The sequence below is a fragment of the Ambystoma mexicanum genome, chromosome 2q (genome assembly GCF_040938575.1).
Source record: "Ambystoma mexicanum isolate Mex_15411 chromosome 2q, UKY_AmexF1_1, whole genome shotgun sequence".
NCBI classification, from domain to species: Eukaryota; Metazoa; Chordata; class Amphibia; order Caudata; family Ambystomatidae; genus Ambystoma; species Ambystoma mexicanum.
In genome coordinates this window covers 615,332,159-615,346,567 of record NC_090924.1, presented here as the reverse complement: position 1 = coordinate 615,346,567, position 14,409 = coordinate 615,332,159, and the positions used below count along the sequence as shown (strand labels likewise).

The 14,409-nt window shown below is 44.1% G+C and overlaps 1 protein-coding gene across 2 annotated transcripts in view; it reads right to left on the bottom strand.

Annotated features, from left to right (window-relative positions):
* The window catches only part of CCDC13 (coiled-coil domain containing 13), a 1,886,344-nt gene that overhangs the window by 1,332,712 nt on the left and 539,223 nt on the right, over window positions 1-14,409 (bottom strand). For both annotated transcript variants that reach the window (XM_069647762.1, XM_069647761.1), the window contains exon 5: window positions 10,938-11,027. In XM_069647762.1, coding sequence (XP_069503863.1) covers window positions 10,938-11,027 — 90 coding nt within the window. The remainder of the gene's footprint in view (window positions 1-10,937; window positions 11,028-14,409) is intronic.

Genomic DNA, 14,409 nt, shown 5'->3' with positions numbered 1-14,409 from the left:
CCCCAACCACGAAAGATTTCAATCCTGGTTTGAAGCGGGCCTCGAGAGAGTGGACCAACTCTGGAGGAAGGGCAACTTTGTCACAATCTTAAAACTAGAGGAGGCCTTGGGGATAGGCCCCCTACCGGTTTTCCCCTTCCTTCAGCTCAAAGGAATCTTCACGAGGGAGAATGGAAGGAGAAAATCCAGAGAGAACTTACCCCCTTTGAAGAGCTCCTAGATAAAAGGAGAGAATCTAAGGGCCTAATCTCACCCATGTACAGAGCGTTGATAGACGCTGGGAAGGGGTCAACCGCGAATCTGAAGCACAGATGGGAAAAGAGATCCTGGGTCTGAACTAGAGCCTGAATTGTGGGGGGAAATATGTAAAGGGGCCTCGCAAATATCGATAGCTAGCCAGTACAAACTACATGCCATTAAGCAATTACATAGATGGCAGTATGATCCACATAGATTATCAAAGATGTTCCAGTCAACAAGTCCTCTGTGCTGGCGCCTTTGCAGTGAGAGGGCGGATTATTGGCATATGTGGTGGGGATGCCCCAGCATTAAGATGTTTTGGGACAAAGTTCTGTGATGGATCAGGGAACTGGACGTGATCAAGTGGCACAGCGAGTAGAGCGCCCGCTTTGACACCCGTGCAGAGCCTGTTAACGCAGGTTCGAATCCCGGCGGGGCCAAACTCAGCCTTTCATCCTTCCGAGGTCGATAAATGAGCACCACACACCGTGGGTAATAATAAGCAGCGCTCAGATACCTGAGGGTTTGTAGCGCTATATAAAAGCCTAATTATTATTATTATTATTATTATTATCCATCGTATTACTGGTCCCCTCCTCTTACTATTTGGGCTGGAGGAGTATGAAGGGGATCTCAGGATATAACAGGAGTGGCAGCACCACTCCTACTGGCTACACAGGCCTGCCTTGTGATGCAATGGAAAGGAGCCAAGGTACCTAGTAAGAAAGAATGGGTAAATGTGGCCACCAACATCTGTACAATGGAAAGAATTACTGGAGCCCTCCATGGGAAATCTACTCCGTATGAGCTATTATGGGGTGGATTTCTGAATAAATATAGGTCTAATTCATGAGAGGTTGTATTGTACAAAGATCAGGGTCCTTAAACCTTGGAGGCTTACTGCTCAGGTAAGAGAGGACCAACTTACATTACAGAGACATTTTGCCCGAGGAGAGCCGCAATGTATATCAGACTGTGCCACAATCAGGTGGCCAACACCATTGACTGATCAAACATAGGAATACTGTCCACACGTCACAACCAGGAGAACAACAAATAACGTTAAATGCTGGAGGACACATCATTCCACGGGGGAGGGGAGGAGGTGGAGGGGGGAGTTGGTGTTGTGAAAAGAACAGCAAGAGGTTTGTTTGGGGGGGGACAAGAGTTGATATTACTGACGTATTTTAAACAATGTTCTGTAAATGTGTATGATGTTCTTGAAAACCTTAACCTCTTTACTGCCATGGGTTCCCCCCCACCAGTGCCAAGGCCTTTTTAGTGATTTCAGTATTTCCCCAAGAAAATCCTTCCAACATTTTCTCCTTTATTAACCCCTTAAGTGCCACCGACGAGCCGGCTCGTCGATGGCAACCTGGAGGGGTTTTCCACTGACGAACCAGCTCGTCGCTGGCACTTAAGGGGTTAATAAACCAAATTAAAAAAATAATAAAAAAATAAGGTACAAACTACAAATATTATCCATATTGCAGTGAAATTAATTTGTAGGTCTTCCACATTATGTTTCAGCTATCTATAAAGCAGATGTTTTCTTACAGATCTTTAATTGCCTGGACCTCAAACCTAAAGCTTGTAGCGTGTGTGGCAGTACCGGCCATCCTTTATGTGGTGCCTCCACCATTAATAAACAGCATATGGCTGGTCTGCATTGTCGAATCCCCGACTCTGAGGAAAGTCAATAGATAATTTCTTCTAATCAAAGATTACGTTTGGCAAAATAGAAAAAAAAATGAAGAAAGCCTTCACATGGTGCCCCACATAATGGACAGGTAGAGTCCCCCTGATTGGACCATGCAGCAGTTACAGCCCTTAGCAGTAATTTATTTACTTTTGCTCTTGTAACCAAACTACTATCATCAATTAAATTGCTCCAAAGGAGTTATTCTTGAATAGTATTACTGCTAAGGAGCACATGATAGCAATTTGTTTTCAATTTTTATTCTTTGTGCTCTCAGTGTGCTTCTATACCAGCAGTAAGTTGAATGTGCACGACTTAGTTGTAGGCATGGGGTTGTAAAAGTAATCCCTTGCATCTATCTTGGACATATAATGCTTAATATGAGCAAGCCATGGTACCTTCAACACCATAGGGTGTGATAAGCATGCTCTGAAAATTTATCAAGGCAGCCCCCGAGTTGTTCCAGAGTCAAAGCCAATAAAAGATAGGCTCTAACTTGAGCTCATCTTCCAAAAAGGAAAGATTAACTTCTACATGGACAGCAAAATTAGATACAGAATAGGGCTAGCCTAATAATTTTTTAATCAAATGATTCGCTATAACTTGAAGGCTCTGCACATACTCAAACCCCCCCAAATAAATAAGCCATATTTGGCAATTGGCACCGGTTTAGATTTATACACATTTAGGGCCATAGATACTGGATGTTTTCAAGATCTCAAACCTATCGATGCCACCTACCGCCTGTTGCGTTTTTGTGCTTTGTTTTAAAATGTGGGCATAGCTATTAAAATTACATGAACATCTTACCCTCAGATAGTCAAAATTCTTAACACATGGGATTTTATGAGAGTTTTTGTACATAGTGCAGAGTTTGGTAACTCATATTCCACGCTGACAAACCATAATGGCAGATTTCCCAGAATTTACCTGCAGGTCAAGTGCATTAATAAAAAGAGTTTTTGTGTTATCAGAGTTTGTAAGGCACGCGGTGAACAGGCCAGGACCACAGTTTCGCTTGCAAAGATCAATGGAGGAAAGGGTCAGTTGCCAATTCTTGGCATCTCAGCATTAGTTGCCAGTAGCAAATCCTGCAGACCATTAATATATAATAAAAACAGGAGTGCCGCCTATACGCAACCCTGACACACATCCGTATTAACTGGAAAAAACAGTGGTGTAATGGCCTTTCGCACCTTTATACATGCTGTATTTTCCTTATGTATCTCTGCCAGAATGTGCACCAGCACCATCAGGAAGTTCATAGAACTGAGCAAAGGCCATCATTTCTCTCTATTAACCTTATCAAAACCCGTGCTCAGATCCATGAAGGCCCGATATACTGGCTCGAAATATCAGGATTGACTATTATTCGCCCAAACATTTTAAAATTGAGTATCTAAGGGAAATCGGTCTGTAAGAAGAAGGCAAATCACACCTCCCCTTTTTAAACATTGGTTATATGATTGCTCTTTTCCACGATGGTGGATACTTTGATTTAGTAACTACTGCATTCAAATAACGTGCCATTACGGAGGCCCAAACACCCAAAATAATGTAAAAACTTCCACCGAAATGCCATCAGGCCCCAGACTGCGGCCTAAAGTTTGCTTCTGAGTAGCCAAGAGAACTTCTGTGTTGGTTATTATTGCCTGCGTTACTATCTGCTTGCTACTATCAGCCAGTGACACAAGGGAGCAGCCTCCTGAAGGTGATTGCGACTTATCACAGTCTTCAGTACTAGATGCATACAGGGCAGAAAAATGACTGATCAGAGGGTTTTCATTGACCGATTCCATAACGGTCTGTGCATACTGGTAGACTGGAACTTGTTTATTAGCTCCCACAAGCCATGGGTGGACTGGCCTATAGAGAACTCGGGAGATTTCCCAGTAGGCCTCTGCACCCTGGGCCTCTTTTGTGTGTTAACCTATTTTATTTTCAAATGTTCTCATAGGAAAAGGGTTGGGCTTGATGATAATGTATAATATGAGCAAATTAACAAGGCGGGTCCTGGGAGTCCCTCTGCCAGACATTAGTCAGGGTTACGAGAGCCTTACCCAGATTCTTTAGCTCACTATCATTCACAGAGGAGAAATATCCAAAACATATCAGTCTTTGTCCTGCCCTGGGGCAGTCCAGCACCGAAATGCTAGGCAATTTTCCTCTGAACAAGAGTACCAACAGTATGTATAATATGAGGCCACTTTTATTTCCAGGGCATCTTGCATTTTGCTTATTTATTTATTTATTTGTATTTATTTATTTATTTAAATTTGTATAGCACACATCTGCCCCGGGCATCGTGGCGCTGTTACAGTATGCTCACTTGGTACAAAGGTACATTACAGCAGGTAAGTACATTAAATACAATACTTGGTACAAGAATTCATTAAATTGGTAGGCATTCCATATGGTAAAATGGTGTACTGGAAGGTGATGGTACAGGTTAATTGAATAGAAGGGTGTTGAACTTTTTGTGGAATGTGAAGTAGGATTTTTCATTTCTTAAGGTAGTGGGTAGCGCGTTCCAGTTTTTGGTTGTTAAGTGTTGGAAGCTGGATCCGCCGGCTTTACTTCTTTTGAAGGTGGGCACATATATCTGGTTGGTCAGATGGGATCTAGTGGGTCTGGTGGATGAGTTGATGGTGATCTTTTCAGATAAGTAAGGAGGGGTGTCATGGGATAGGCATCTATGTGTGATGCCGAACTCTTTAAAATCTGCAAGGAGCTGGCCAACCCTGTTGCAGTCTCTACCTCTCCTGTCCCCTCCCAGGCCCTCTGCACTGCACTGGCCTCTCACTTCATCTCTAAAACTCAGGACATCCTGTCCTCGCTCTCCTCCTCTCACCTCCCTCCCCCCCTACCCGGCTCTTCCTCTGGCCCTTCTGCGGTCAACCCTCCTCCCTCTTTCTCTGCCTTTCCACCCTTCTCTGCTGACGAGGTTTCCAGACAAGTCCGATCAATGAAAGTCTCGTCTAAACAGGTTCACCCCTGTTCCTCCAAAACTATCAAGGACCACATCGACTCCCTGGCTCCTGCCCTGGCTGACTTTTGCAACCATTCCTTCGCCTCTGGAGTCTTCCCTTCCCCCCTCAAGCACTCCCTTGTGCACCCTCTTCTCAAGAAACCCTCTTCCGACCCCTCCTGCCCGGCTACCTATCGCCCTATCTCCATCACTCCCTTCCTGGGCAAGCTCCTGGAGAAACTGGCCATCTCCCAGCTTAACCTCCATGCTGAATCTGTTGGTAGTCTTCATGACCATCAATCTGGCTTCAGAGCTGCCAGAAGCACGGAAACTGCTCTTCTGAACATCCGTGAAGACCTGCTCCTGAACCTCGATTCCAACACTCCGTGTGTTCTCATTCTGCTCGATCTCTCCTCTGCCTTTGACACTGTCAACCATGCCATCCTGCTCAACCGTCTCCGGAAAAACCTGGGTATCACTGGTCAGGCTCTGGCGTGGCTGACCTCTTTCCTTTCAAATCGACCCTCCCAGGTCCAACTGGGGTCCTTCCTCTCCGACATCTTTTTCTCCACCTGTGGTGTCCCCCAGGGATCTAATCTCTCTCCCTGGCTGTTCAACCAGTATCTGGCTCTCCTTGCCCACCGCATCGCCGCTCTCTGCCCTAATTTCCAGTGCTATGCGGACGATACCCAGCTCATTTTCAGGCTACCCTCAGCCTCCCCCTCTCCTTCCCTCATCTCTGACTGTCTGTCTGCTATCCAAGAATGGTGTGCCGCCAATGACCTCTGCCTTAATGCCAGTAAGACTGAGATTCTACTCATCGGTACTCCCACTCCCTCCTTCCCTGCAGCTCTCTGGCCTGCCTCCCTTGGCCCCCTCCCTGCTCCTACCTGCAAGGCAAAAAACCTTGGGGTCATCTTCGACTCCACACTCTCCTTCTCTCCTCATATTTCTGACGTCGCCAAGAGGTCACAGTACCAGCTGCACCTCCTCAGAGGTATTCTTCCCTTCCTCTCCTTCACCCAGAAGCTCACTGTCTCCCGAGCCCTGGTTCTCTCGAAGCTGGATTACTGTAACAGCCTCTATCTTAATCTGCCTGCCTCCACTCTCCGCCCTCTGCAACTCATCCAGAACAGAACTGCGAGACTTGTCCTTGGCCTCAAGCCCAGGGACCGTATCTCTCCAGGACTGAAATCTCTACACTGGCTCCCAGTGGCTGCGAGGATAAAGTTCAAAACCCTCTGCATTGTCCACAAGGCCTTCTGGGGCCTGGGTCCTAAATACCTTCAACTCTCTCTTCCCAAATATCTTCCTCCCCGAGCCCTTCGCTCATCCGCCTCCAACTCCCTCATGGTCAGCCGCTTCTCGAAGCAACGAGCTGGGGGTAGATCTCTCCCCGCGGCAGGGGCCTCCCTCTGGAACAGCCTTCCTGCCTCCCTGAAACTTGAGGAGAACCACCTCCGGTTCCGGAAGCACCTCAAAACCTTCCTCTTTGCTTTTGCTTTCTCTCTCCCTCTCCCCTGCTGAACAGCTAATTAAATTCTTCACTAAACTGCACTGATCCTGCAACTTGACCACTCTAAACTGCCTTCGGTCCTCTGCACTACGGGACTGTCTCTGTATCCCTACAGCCCCCCCCCCCCTTCCCCAGCACTTGCTCTGCACTTACCTTGAACTTGCCACTAGCTGGCCCTTTTTTATTTATTACTTACGCCACTTACCTTTACTGCACTTCCCCCCCTCCCCTTCCCCTTGCACTTTTCCCCCCTCCCCCACCCCTGCACTTGCGCGATCTGAATGACACCTGGCCTAGTAGGATCGTTTGTTTTGTCTCCCCTTGTTCCTCCCCTCCCTGCCTCGTCGCGCCTTGAAACACCTGTGTATAGGCGCGTTACAAATGCCATATCATATCATATCATATCATGCCCATGGTTTTGAAAAGGATACAATCTTTTACTGGTAGCCAATGGGCCTCTTTCCTGGCCTTGAGATGTGTTCGCTTTTGGGAATACTCAAGAAAGCTCTTAAAGCATTATTCTGTGTGATTTGCATCTTGTTTATATTTTTGGCAGAGGTGCCGCGGAATAGGGCATTGCAGTAGTCGAGTTTAGGGCCTACTGTTGCTCTGGCTAGTGATAGGCAGTTTTTGGTGGAGAGGAACGGTTTAACCGCATTGATAACCTTGGTGGCGAGTGCGGCTATGGAGGCTATGGAGGCTATGGCGTTGACCTGGCGTGACACTGACATTGTTAAATCAAGTTAAACACTCCTAGGGTTTTTACTGATAAGGAGACCGTGATGGTGGAGTTGTCGATATTTAAGGTTTTGTATTAAGGTGAGAGTTTGTTTAAGGTTTCCTTGTTGCCTACTATGAGGATCTCTGTTTTGTATCTGTTTAAACAGAGATCCAAGATCTTGGTTAGCGCTGCAGCGTCTTGTTCATAGATGCCTGTGAGAGGGAGAAGGACTTGTGTGTCGTCGGCATAGTTGGTGTAGGCTATGTCGTGATGATCAAGATCATTGAAAAGAGCGAGGGTGAATATATTGTACAGTGTAGGAGCTGTACATGACCCTTGTGGGACTACACAATGGATGGTGGTTGGGGTGGCGCAGGAGGAGCCTGAGAAGACTTTCATGAGTCAGCCCTTGAGGAAGGAGGTAACCCATGCGATGGCTTGGGGAGAGAAGTGGGCTTTGTTTTGTAGTTGTAAGCCTAGGATGTCGTGGTCTACCAGGTCAAAGGCAGCGGACAGGTCCAGATGGAGCAGGAGTGCCGGTTTGCCTTTGTCCATGATGTTGCCAAGTTGTATTTTGAGATCGAGTAAGGCGGACTCAGTTCCGTGTCCTGGACGGAAGCCTGATTGCCTTTTTCCTAGAATGTGATTTTCTTCCAGATACTGCTGGATTTGTGTGTAGGCCACTTTATCCAGGATCTTGAGCAGGAAGGGGATGGTGGGATGGGTCTGTAGTTGTTGGCATTTTCTGGGTCTAAGGTTGGTTTTTTGAGGAGTGGATGTACCCATGCTTCTTTTAGGCTGTCTGGGACCGAGTTAGAGTTGAAGGAGGCATTGATGAAAGACTTTAGAAACAGAGCAAGTGTTTCTACACAGTCTGACTAATTTGGCGGGGCAGGCCTCGCCTTTGCAATTGGAGGGCTTAATTTTGTTCACAATTTCTATTACTTCTAATTTCAAGATTTCTCTAAATTTGGAGGGTGTAATTGTGTCTTTAGTAGCCTCTCTATCAGTCTCAATATGGGAGGCTGTTTTGAGGTGCTGAGAGAGATTTTTGTGGTGTCCAGAATTTTCTTCTGTAGGAGTTCAATTTTGTTTAGAAGTGCGGATTGTATGGTGTTGCACCATGTTTGATCTTTGACAATCTCTTGGGTTTTGGTGACTGGTGTGGATAGTTCTTTGTAGATGGCGAAGAGTTCTTTTGATTCTGAGCTTGCATTGGAGATTCTCTCGTTGTATGAATTGGATTTGGCAGTAATAATGGCTTTTTTGTATTGTGTGGCTATAGATTTGTACAAGCATAGTGAAGAGTCGTTGGGTGAGCTTTGCCATTTATTAAGGGCTTGGCGTTTTTTGGTGCGCCGTTCCTTTAGTTCTGATGAGAACAAGGAATTGGAGTGTTTGATGTTTTTGTCTTTTTTATTTTGGAGAGGGGCGATAATGTCAATCGCCGTGCTGATTGTGGATTTGTAAAAGTCTGCCAGTACCGCTGGGTCTGAGGCAGAGGGGAGGTTTGTGGTGATTGTGTCTAGGTAGGGGATGATCCTTTCTTTAGTGAGATTTCTGGCACTCCTAGCCTTGGCTGGTAGTGGTGGGCTGAGTTTTTTGGCTGTGGTTGCAGGTGTAGGGATGATAAAGTGTACATGTGAGTGTCAGACCATGGGGTGGGTGTGATGGAGCTGATGTCGATGTCGCAGTTGTGGTCCGCTACCCAGTCTAGGGTGCGTCCTTTACGGTGTGTGTGGATTTTTTGTTCGAAGCCTAGCTCATGGAGTGCTTGTGCTAGAGCTATGGATGGTAATCCTTCTGGTCATTAAATCCCAGGTTGAGATTGCCTAAGAGGATGGTTTTTGTGGTAGTTTTAAGGTTTTCTGCTACAAGGTGTGTATGGTTGTGGTGGAAGTCAGATATAGGGTCTGGTGGGCGGTATGCTAGATTGATGGTGATGCTATGGTTGGGGGATAGTGAGATCTTGGTTGATGCTTCTAGTAAATATGACCAGAAAGCGCTATCAAGTTCTTCTAGTTGCTGTGCTTTGAAAGATTCTTTATAACTTGCTTGGGCAATGATCAGATCACCTTTATTTGAGAAAGATTCTTTTAATATTATGAGTAAATTGTCTTTTGCCCGTCTGCATTCAGCATTAAACCATCCCATAGGCTTTCTAGACTTACATGATTTATAATACCTGGGATTTATAATACCCAAAGCAGGCGTTAGAGATTGCTGTACTAATGTGTGCATAGGTAGGTACAGTCTCATCAAGTTTTACGTTGCCCTCGCTTATATTGTTAATCATGCTCATGTAAGGGCTAATAAGTTATTCATATAAGATTGATGGTTCTGCTTTTTCCCACTGCAACCTCTTCCTGGTTGGTTAACAACTTATCAGGTGCATATGCTCAGAATTCAATGAGGATTTTGTTTCCCGCCCTTCTGTTTGATTTGCAGTGCCACTGGGTGATGATAACTTCACAGCTCCACCATTTGAAAGTCCTCAGTTTGGCCCCAATGTGTACCTGGTATACAGTAGTAATCTATTGTTGATGCCCAAATTGGGCAATATATTCCAAGCAAGAATTGTGCTACATGCTCTGTTCAGAGCACTATATCCACAATTCCAAGATCTTTTAAATGCCTCTGCTATCCATTTCCATGATCAAGAAATCAAGGCAGGTTTAAGCGAGGGGTTCTTAAATTCTCAGGGTGATTTAGGTAGGCTGCAGATCTAGCAGCAGGCTTGTGGACAATGCATCTGCTGCAGTGTTGGCAGTAGTCCTTTGCATTCCTGCTTTCTTGTGACCATTAGAATCAGTTTCTCACCAGCCCCAATGTTCATTCCACACCAAACTAGTGCCCTGGAGTTCCTATACAGCTGCAGGAGGGGTTCCTCTGACTGTTCAGGGTTGAAGGCCAGTAAGTAATTTGTCGTTATTCTCTTCTTCCACATCAAAGATGTCTCAAAATCTCTCATTTGTGATGCTCTGTCATCCTTGCGGAATCTGGTCTCGACACCAAAATATGGATCTGAGAAAAGGTTTTCCTGGCCTGGCTGTGTCAGGAATTAAGTTCAAAAGATAATGAATCTTTGAGGAGGAATGTACCCACTAGAAATTAATGTGTCCTTGATAAACCTACGTTCTGGCTATTGCAGACCGCATAAAGGTGGATGCAAGCCTTCCTCGGGACCAGTAATAAGCCAACATGAATTGAACTGACTTCTTTAACCCAATAAATAGTAGGCTTCCCTGCATATAAATGTTCCCTAAAATCCACCAGGATCCTGTGCATCCTGCAAGTAGACACATAGTATCTTTATGTGATTCATGCCTTGAACCTGAGGGTAAATATGGGGAGACGCCATCAACCTCTTGCTGTGGAAGCCCCCTCAGACCTGTAAGACTCCAGTCATATCATCAATATGGTTGAAAGGAAAACATTTGACCCCATCAAAAAATGTTTAGTGACATTTGATCTAACATCCCTTTATACCAACATCCCACTGCATGAAACTATTCACATGGCTTTGGTACTGTATAGAAACAGCAGCCTCTGAGTTCCCAATAAAATTAGCAGCCTCTTGAAAATTGCACTTTCTAAAAAATGCTTTACTTACAAAGATCAATTTCTGTGTTATAGAATACACAATATTTCTGATTTATTATTAAAACATGTTATAAATATGTCCTTTCGGTTACAAATGTTTGAATTTATTCTAGTAGCCAAACAAACTTATATTGTGTTCAATACACAGCACAAGCCATGCAACAGTTTTGGTGTCTAAAAATGCTCTTACCTCAGCTCCTTCCATGCTCCTAGGTGCCATTTGCCAGATGCCTGAGTCTTTACCACCAACAGGCTTCGGATTTGTCTGGGCCATCTGCAGCTACACAGAAAAGGTACTATGAAATTCTCCAGCAATATCATTATAAACAAATAGAACAGAAAACATGCAATTATCACACTCTAAAAAGGAAAGCAGAGTGCCAGAGAAGCAATCCTCTTACCAGATTTGAATTTTTAATGAAGTCAACAAATACCTTCACTTTTCAGGGGCCTTAATCCCTATTCGTGATAATTGTGTTTTTCTTATGCATTTTATATTGGCCTTTGAAGGTAAGCAAACAACATGCAAATATTTATTTCTAGTTATTTATTTATTTGCATTTATAAAGCGCACAACGGCCAGGGGGCATCGTGGCACTGTTACAGAATATTCATCTTGTCAAGGCAAAAACAGGTGTGATAATAAGTGGAACAGGCCCAATGGTACAGACAGTAGTAACATGTGTATGTTATGCTGTTGCTTGGGTTACAGTTGAACAGCGTGTCTATACATATTGGTTAGTTCTAGCAAACATAAAGACCTGTTTAACTTAAAGGTTGTCACCTTTCTGCCCTGTGTTGCTATATACATATGAAGTACCTCATCATTCCTGTGTTTGTATTCTCACCTTAAGTACTTAACTCTGCCGGTGCAGGAAAGAAAGAACAAGAAGAAAGTCCACCTCTAAGCCATCCAGTTCTGCAACCGCCTCCATGTCAACATGAGATCCTGCACGCTCACTTCCACATTTCAGGAAGGAGCTAAAGACCCTCCTCTTCAAGGAATGGGTCTTCCCTAACATCATGGGCCACATACCCTCCACTCCACACCTAATGATCTGCTCCCTCCAATTTCGTCCCTCGGTTGTTTGTAGAGCCCTTGCTGTCAAACTGCCTGCTGCCCCCATCCCCTTTGTTAGTTGGTCACTCCCTTACTCTCTATCCTACTACTCCTAAATCCTGTAATTTTTCCTTCTTAATTGTGGGATGCCGTGCCATACAGAAATGAAGTGGAGCACTCTGTGCAGCAGTAATCAGACTGCTGCACAGATTGTCAAATCCAATAGGTTTGGTTTTGTAAATGTGAACTGTAAGCGTTTTCTGTAACGCTGACATGGCACAAAAAGGTTGACACTCTACATTTCCAAAGCCAGACACATTTTAACATTGAAGAGAATTCTCTATATTTTGATTTATTAATGTCTGCTTGGCTACCTGTTTGCTGTGCCACCATATTTTCTGTTTCAACTGCTCTAACGAGCACTTAGCATGCATGCTACCGAAATTAGCCAGGTCTCATTTGAATAATCATGTATCCATGTTGACTGGGATAGACACTCCTCCTTCCTTCATGTAAACAATGAAATATTTTCACACATGATGGACTGCAAGAGGATGCGTGGAGAGAGGTCAGTGGATTGACAGTGGCATGAGAAGAATCACCTTAGCTGACAGCTTTCAGAAATAATGCTATACACCCTAATGAGTTCTACTTGAAAAAGCTTGTTCTGTACAAAACATAAAAACATTAACAACTGCTTTAACAAAAGTGATGATTTCCCAGCATCCACCAGCACTTTGTAAAACTGAATGGAAACAATGACACCATCTTACAAACACAATGATCTGTAAACAAACATGTTCTATATAATGTATATTTCACTACAATACAACCTTACATTACATGCCACAAGATGATTGATAAATATAATGTAGAGATGTATTCATTATAATGACTTCACATGCCTCAACTCAAAGCCGTCACATTCATTTTATTTTTCGAGTTATAGTGCGACATCACGATTTGTCAGCTCAGCGTAAAATAAAAAGTAATACAAAATGACGAGGAATGAAATGCGAGAAGGGGAGAAAAGTATAATTGTCATTCTTTTAATTATATTTTCACCACAGAGACAGAAGCGCTTGCAGCATATGTTGCAGGCATGCCCAGTTAGAAATGAACGTGTTCAGAGATCATTGCGATGATACCTGCATTCAACTTTGCTGTGTCACATGGCACTGTTGACATTAAAGCCATGAATAAATATTCACTTGTATAGGGCGCATGATATGTATTATGGGGACGGGGGGGGCAGGGTAGATCTGAGAAGAGACCAGAGATCCCAAGTAACAAAATGTGCAAAAATGTGAAGTTGTTTTTGTAGTGAAAATTGTATGCCCATTTAAACATCTTGATGTGAACCGCAGCATTGTGACCTACATACAAATTGACAGATTTTTATATTTTTGTCAAATAAGATCACAGCATACTTATGAAAAGTAAAAGTATACAAAAACACAAATAATGAATACGTTTAAAGTTTATTTGGAGCCAGGCTACATATAAATATTATTATGAAATATCAAATTAACATGTCTGCTAAGTTTTACATATTTTCTTTCATACTGATATTGCGGTACTATCTGAAATGCATTTATTGCATGCTGCTTTTCATAGAAATGCATGTATGGTTTCTTTGAAGTGGACATTGTGCATATGTTCTGTCGCAATGTTTGTACAACGAAAGTATGCATCTGGATTGGCTACACGTTTATGTTTAGACACTGTGGCGCCTCATGGTGTTAAGGTGTGCCCCTAGAAATACAGAACCATTGCTTTTGCAGATTAAAAAGGGAGGAAACATGTATTATTGTTTCGTCTGGTTACATATATATTAGCGCTTTTCCTCCACTATGTAACTTTGTTTATTCCTTTCCGGTTTTAGGCTTGCTGTTAGTTTCGTCTGTTTTTTGGGTGATTCATTTTCTGCTAATAAATCATTTTTGGCATAGGATGACTTGGTAATTTTCATTTATTTTGGATAATTACCGCCGTTTTTTAATTACATTTTCTTGTGTGAAATGGAGGCTGGGGCAGCTGCGGGGCAGGCGCATCATGCAGAGTTCCAGAAGAGGACCTAAGCTGCGGAAACTGGCGATGAGTACACGTGGTAGGGCTGGAGACAGTGGTGTGATGATCTGAGCCTCTACAGAGATATCATGCCACCACCTGAGGTCGCCATCCATGTGCCGGCAATATTACGACCTTCTAGAGCAGTGATCCCCAATGTGTAGCTCCTGACCCTAAAATGTTGCTCGCCAGTTACTCTGGGCTATTGTGTGGAGGCTAAAGAGGACATTCAGGGATGAGACAACAATGGCAGGTACCCTGAGCAAGAACTGTGCAGGAAAGCTAGCCAATCAGCCTGCTCTATTTGACAGGCATGATATACAGTTAGTTGTTGAAGCATTAGCTGTGGAGGCATCAGTAGAGTGGTTTGAGTGGTGGGGCAGGCCAGATGGGTGCCTGGAGCCAGGGGGTGGCTACAGAAATTAATCTCTTGGGGCTTCAGATGAGACAGTCTCCTGTGATTGAAGAGAACCTGAAGCACAGAAACTAGGCTGGCCTGGCCATCCATGTGAATGCCCATTGTACTTCTCTG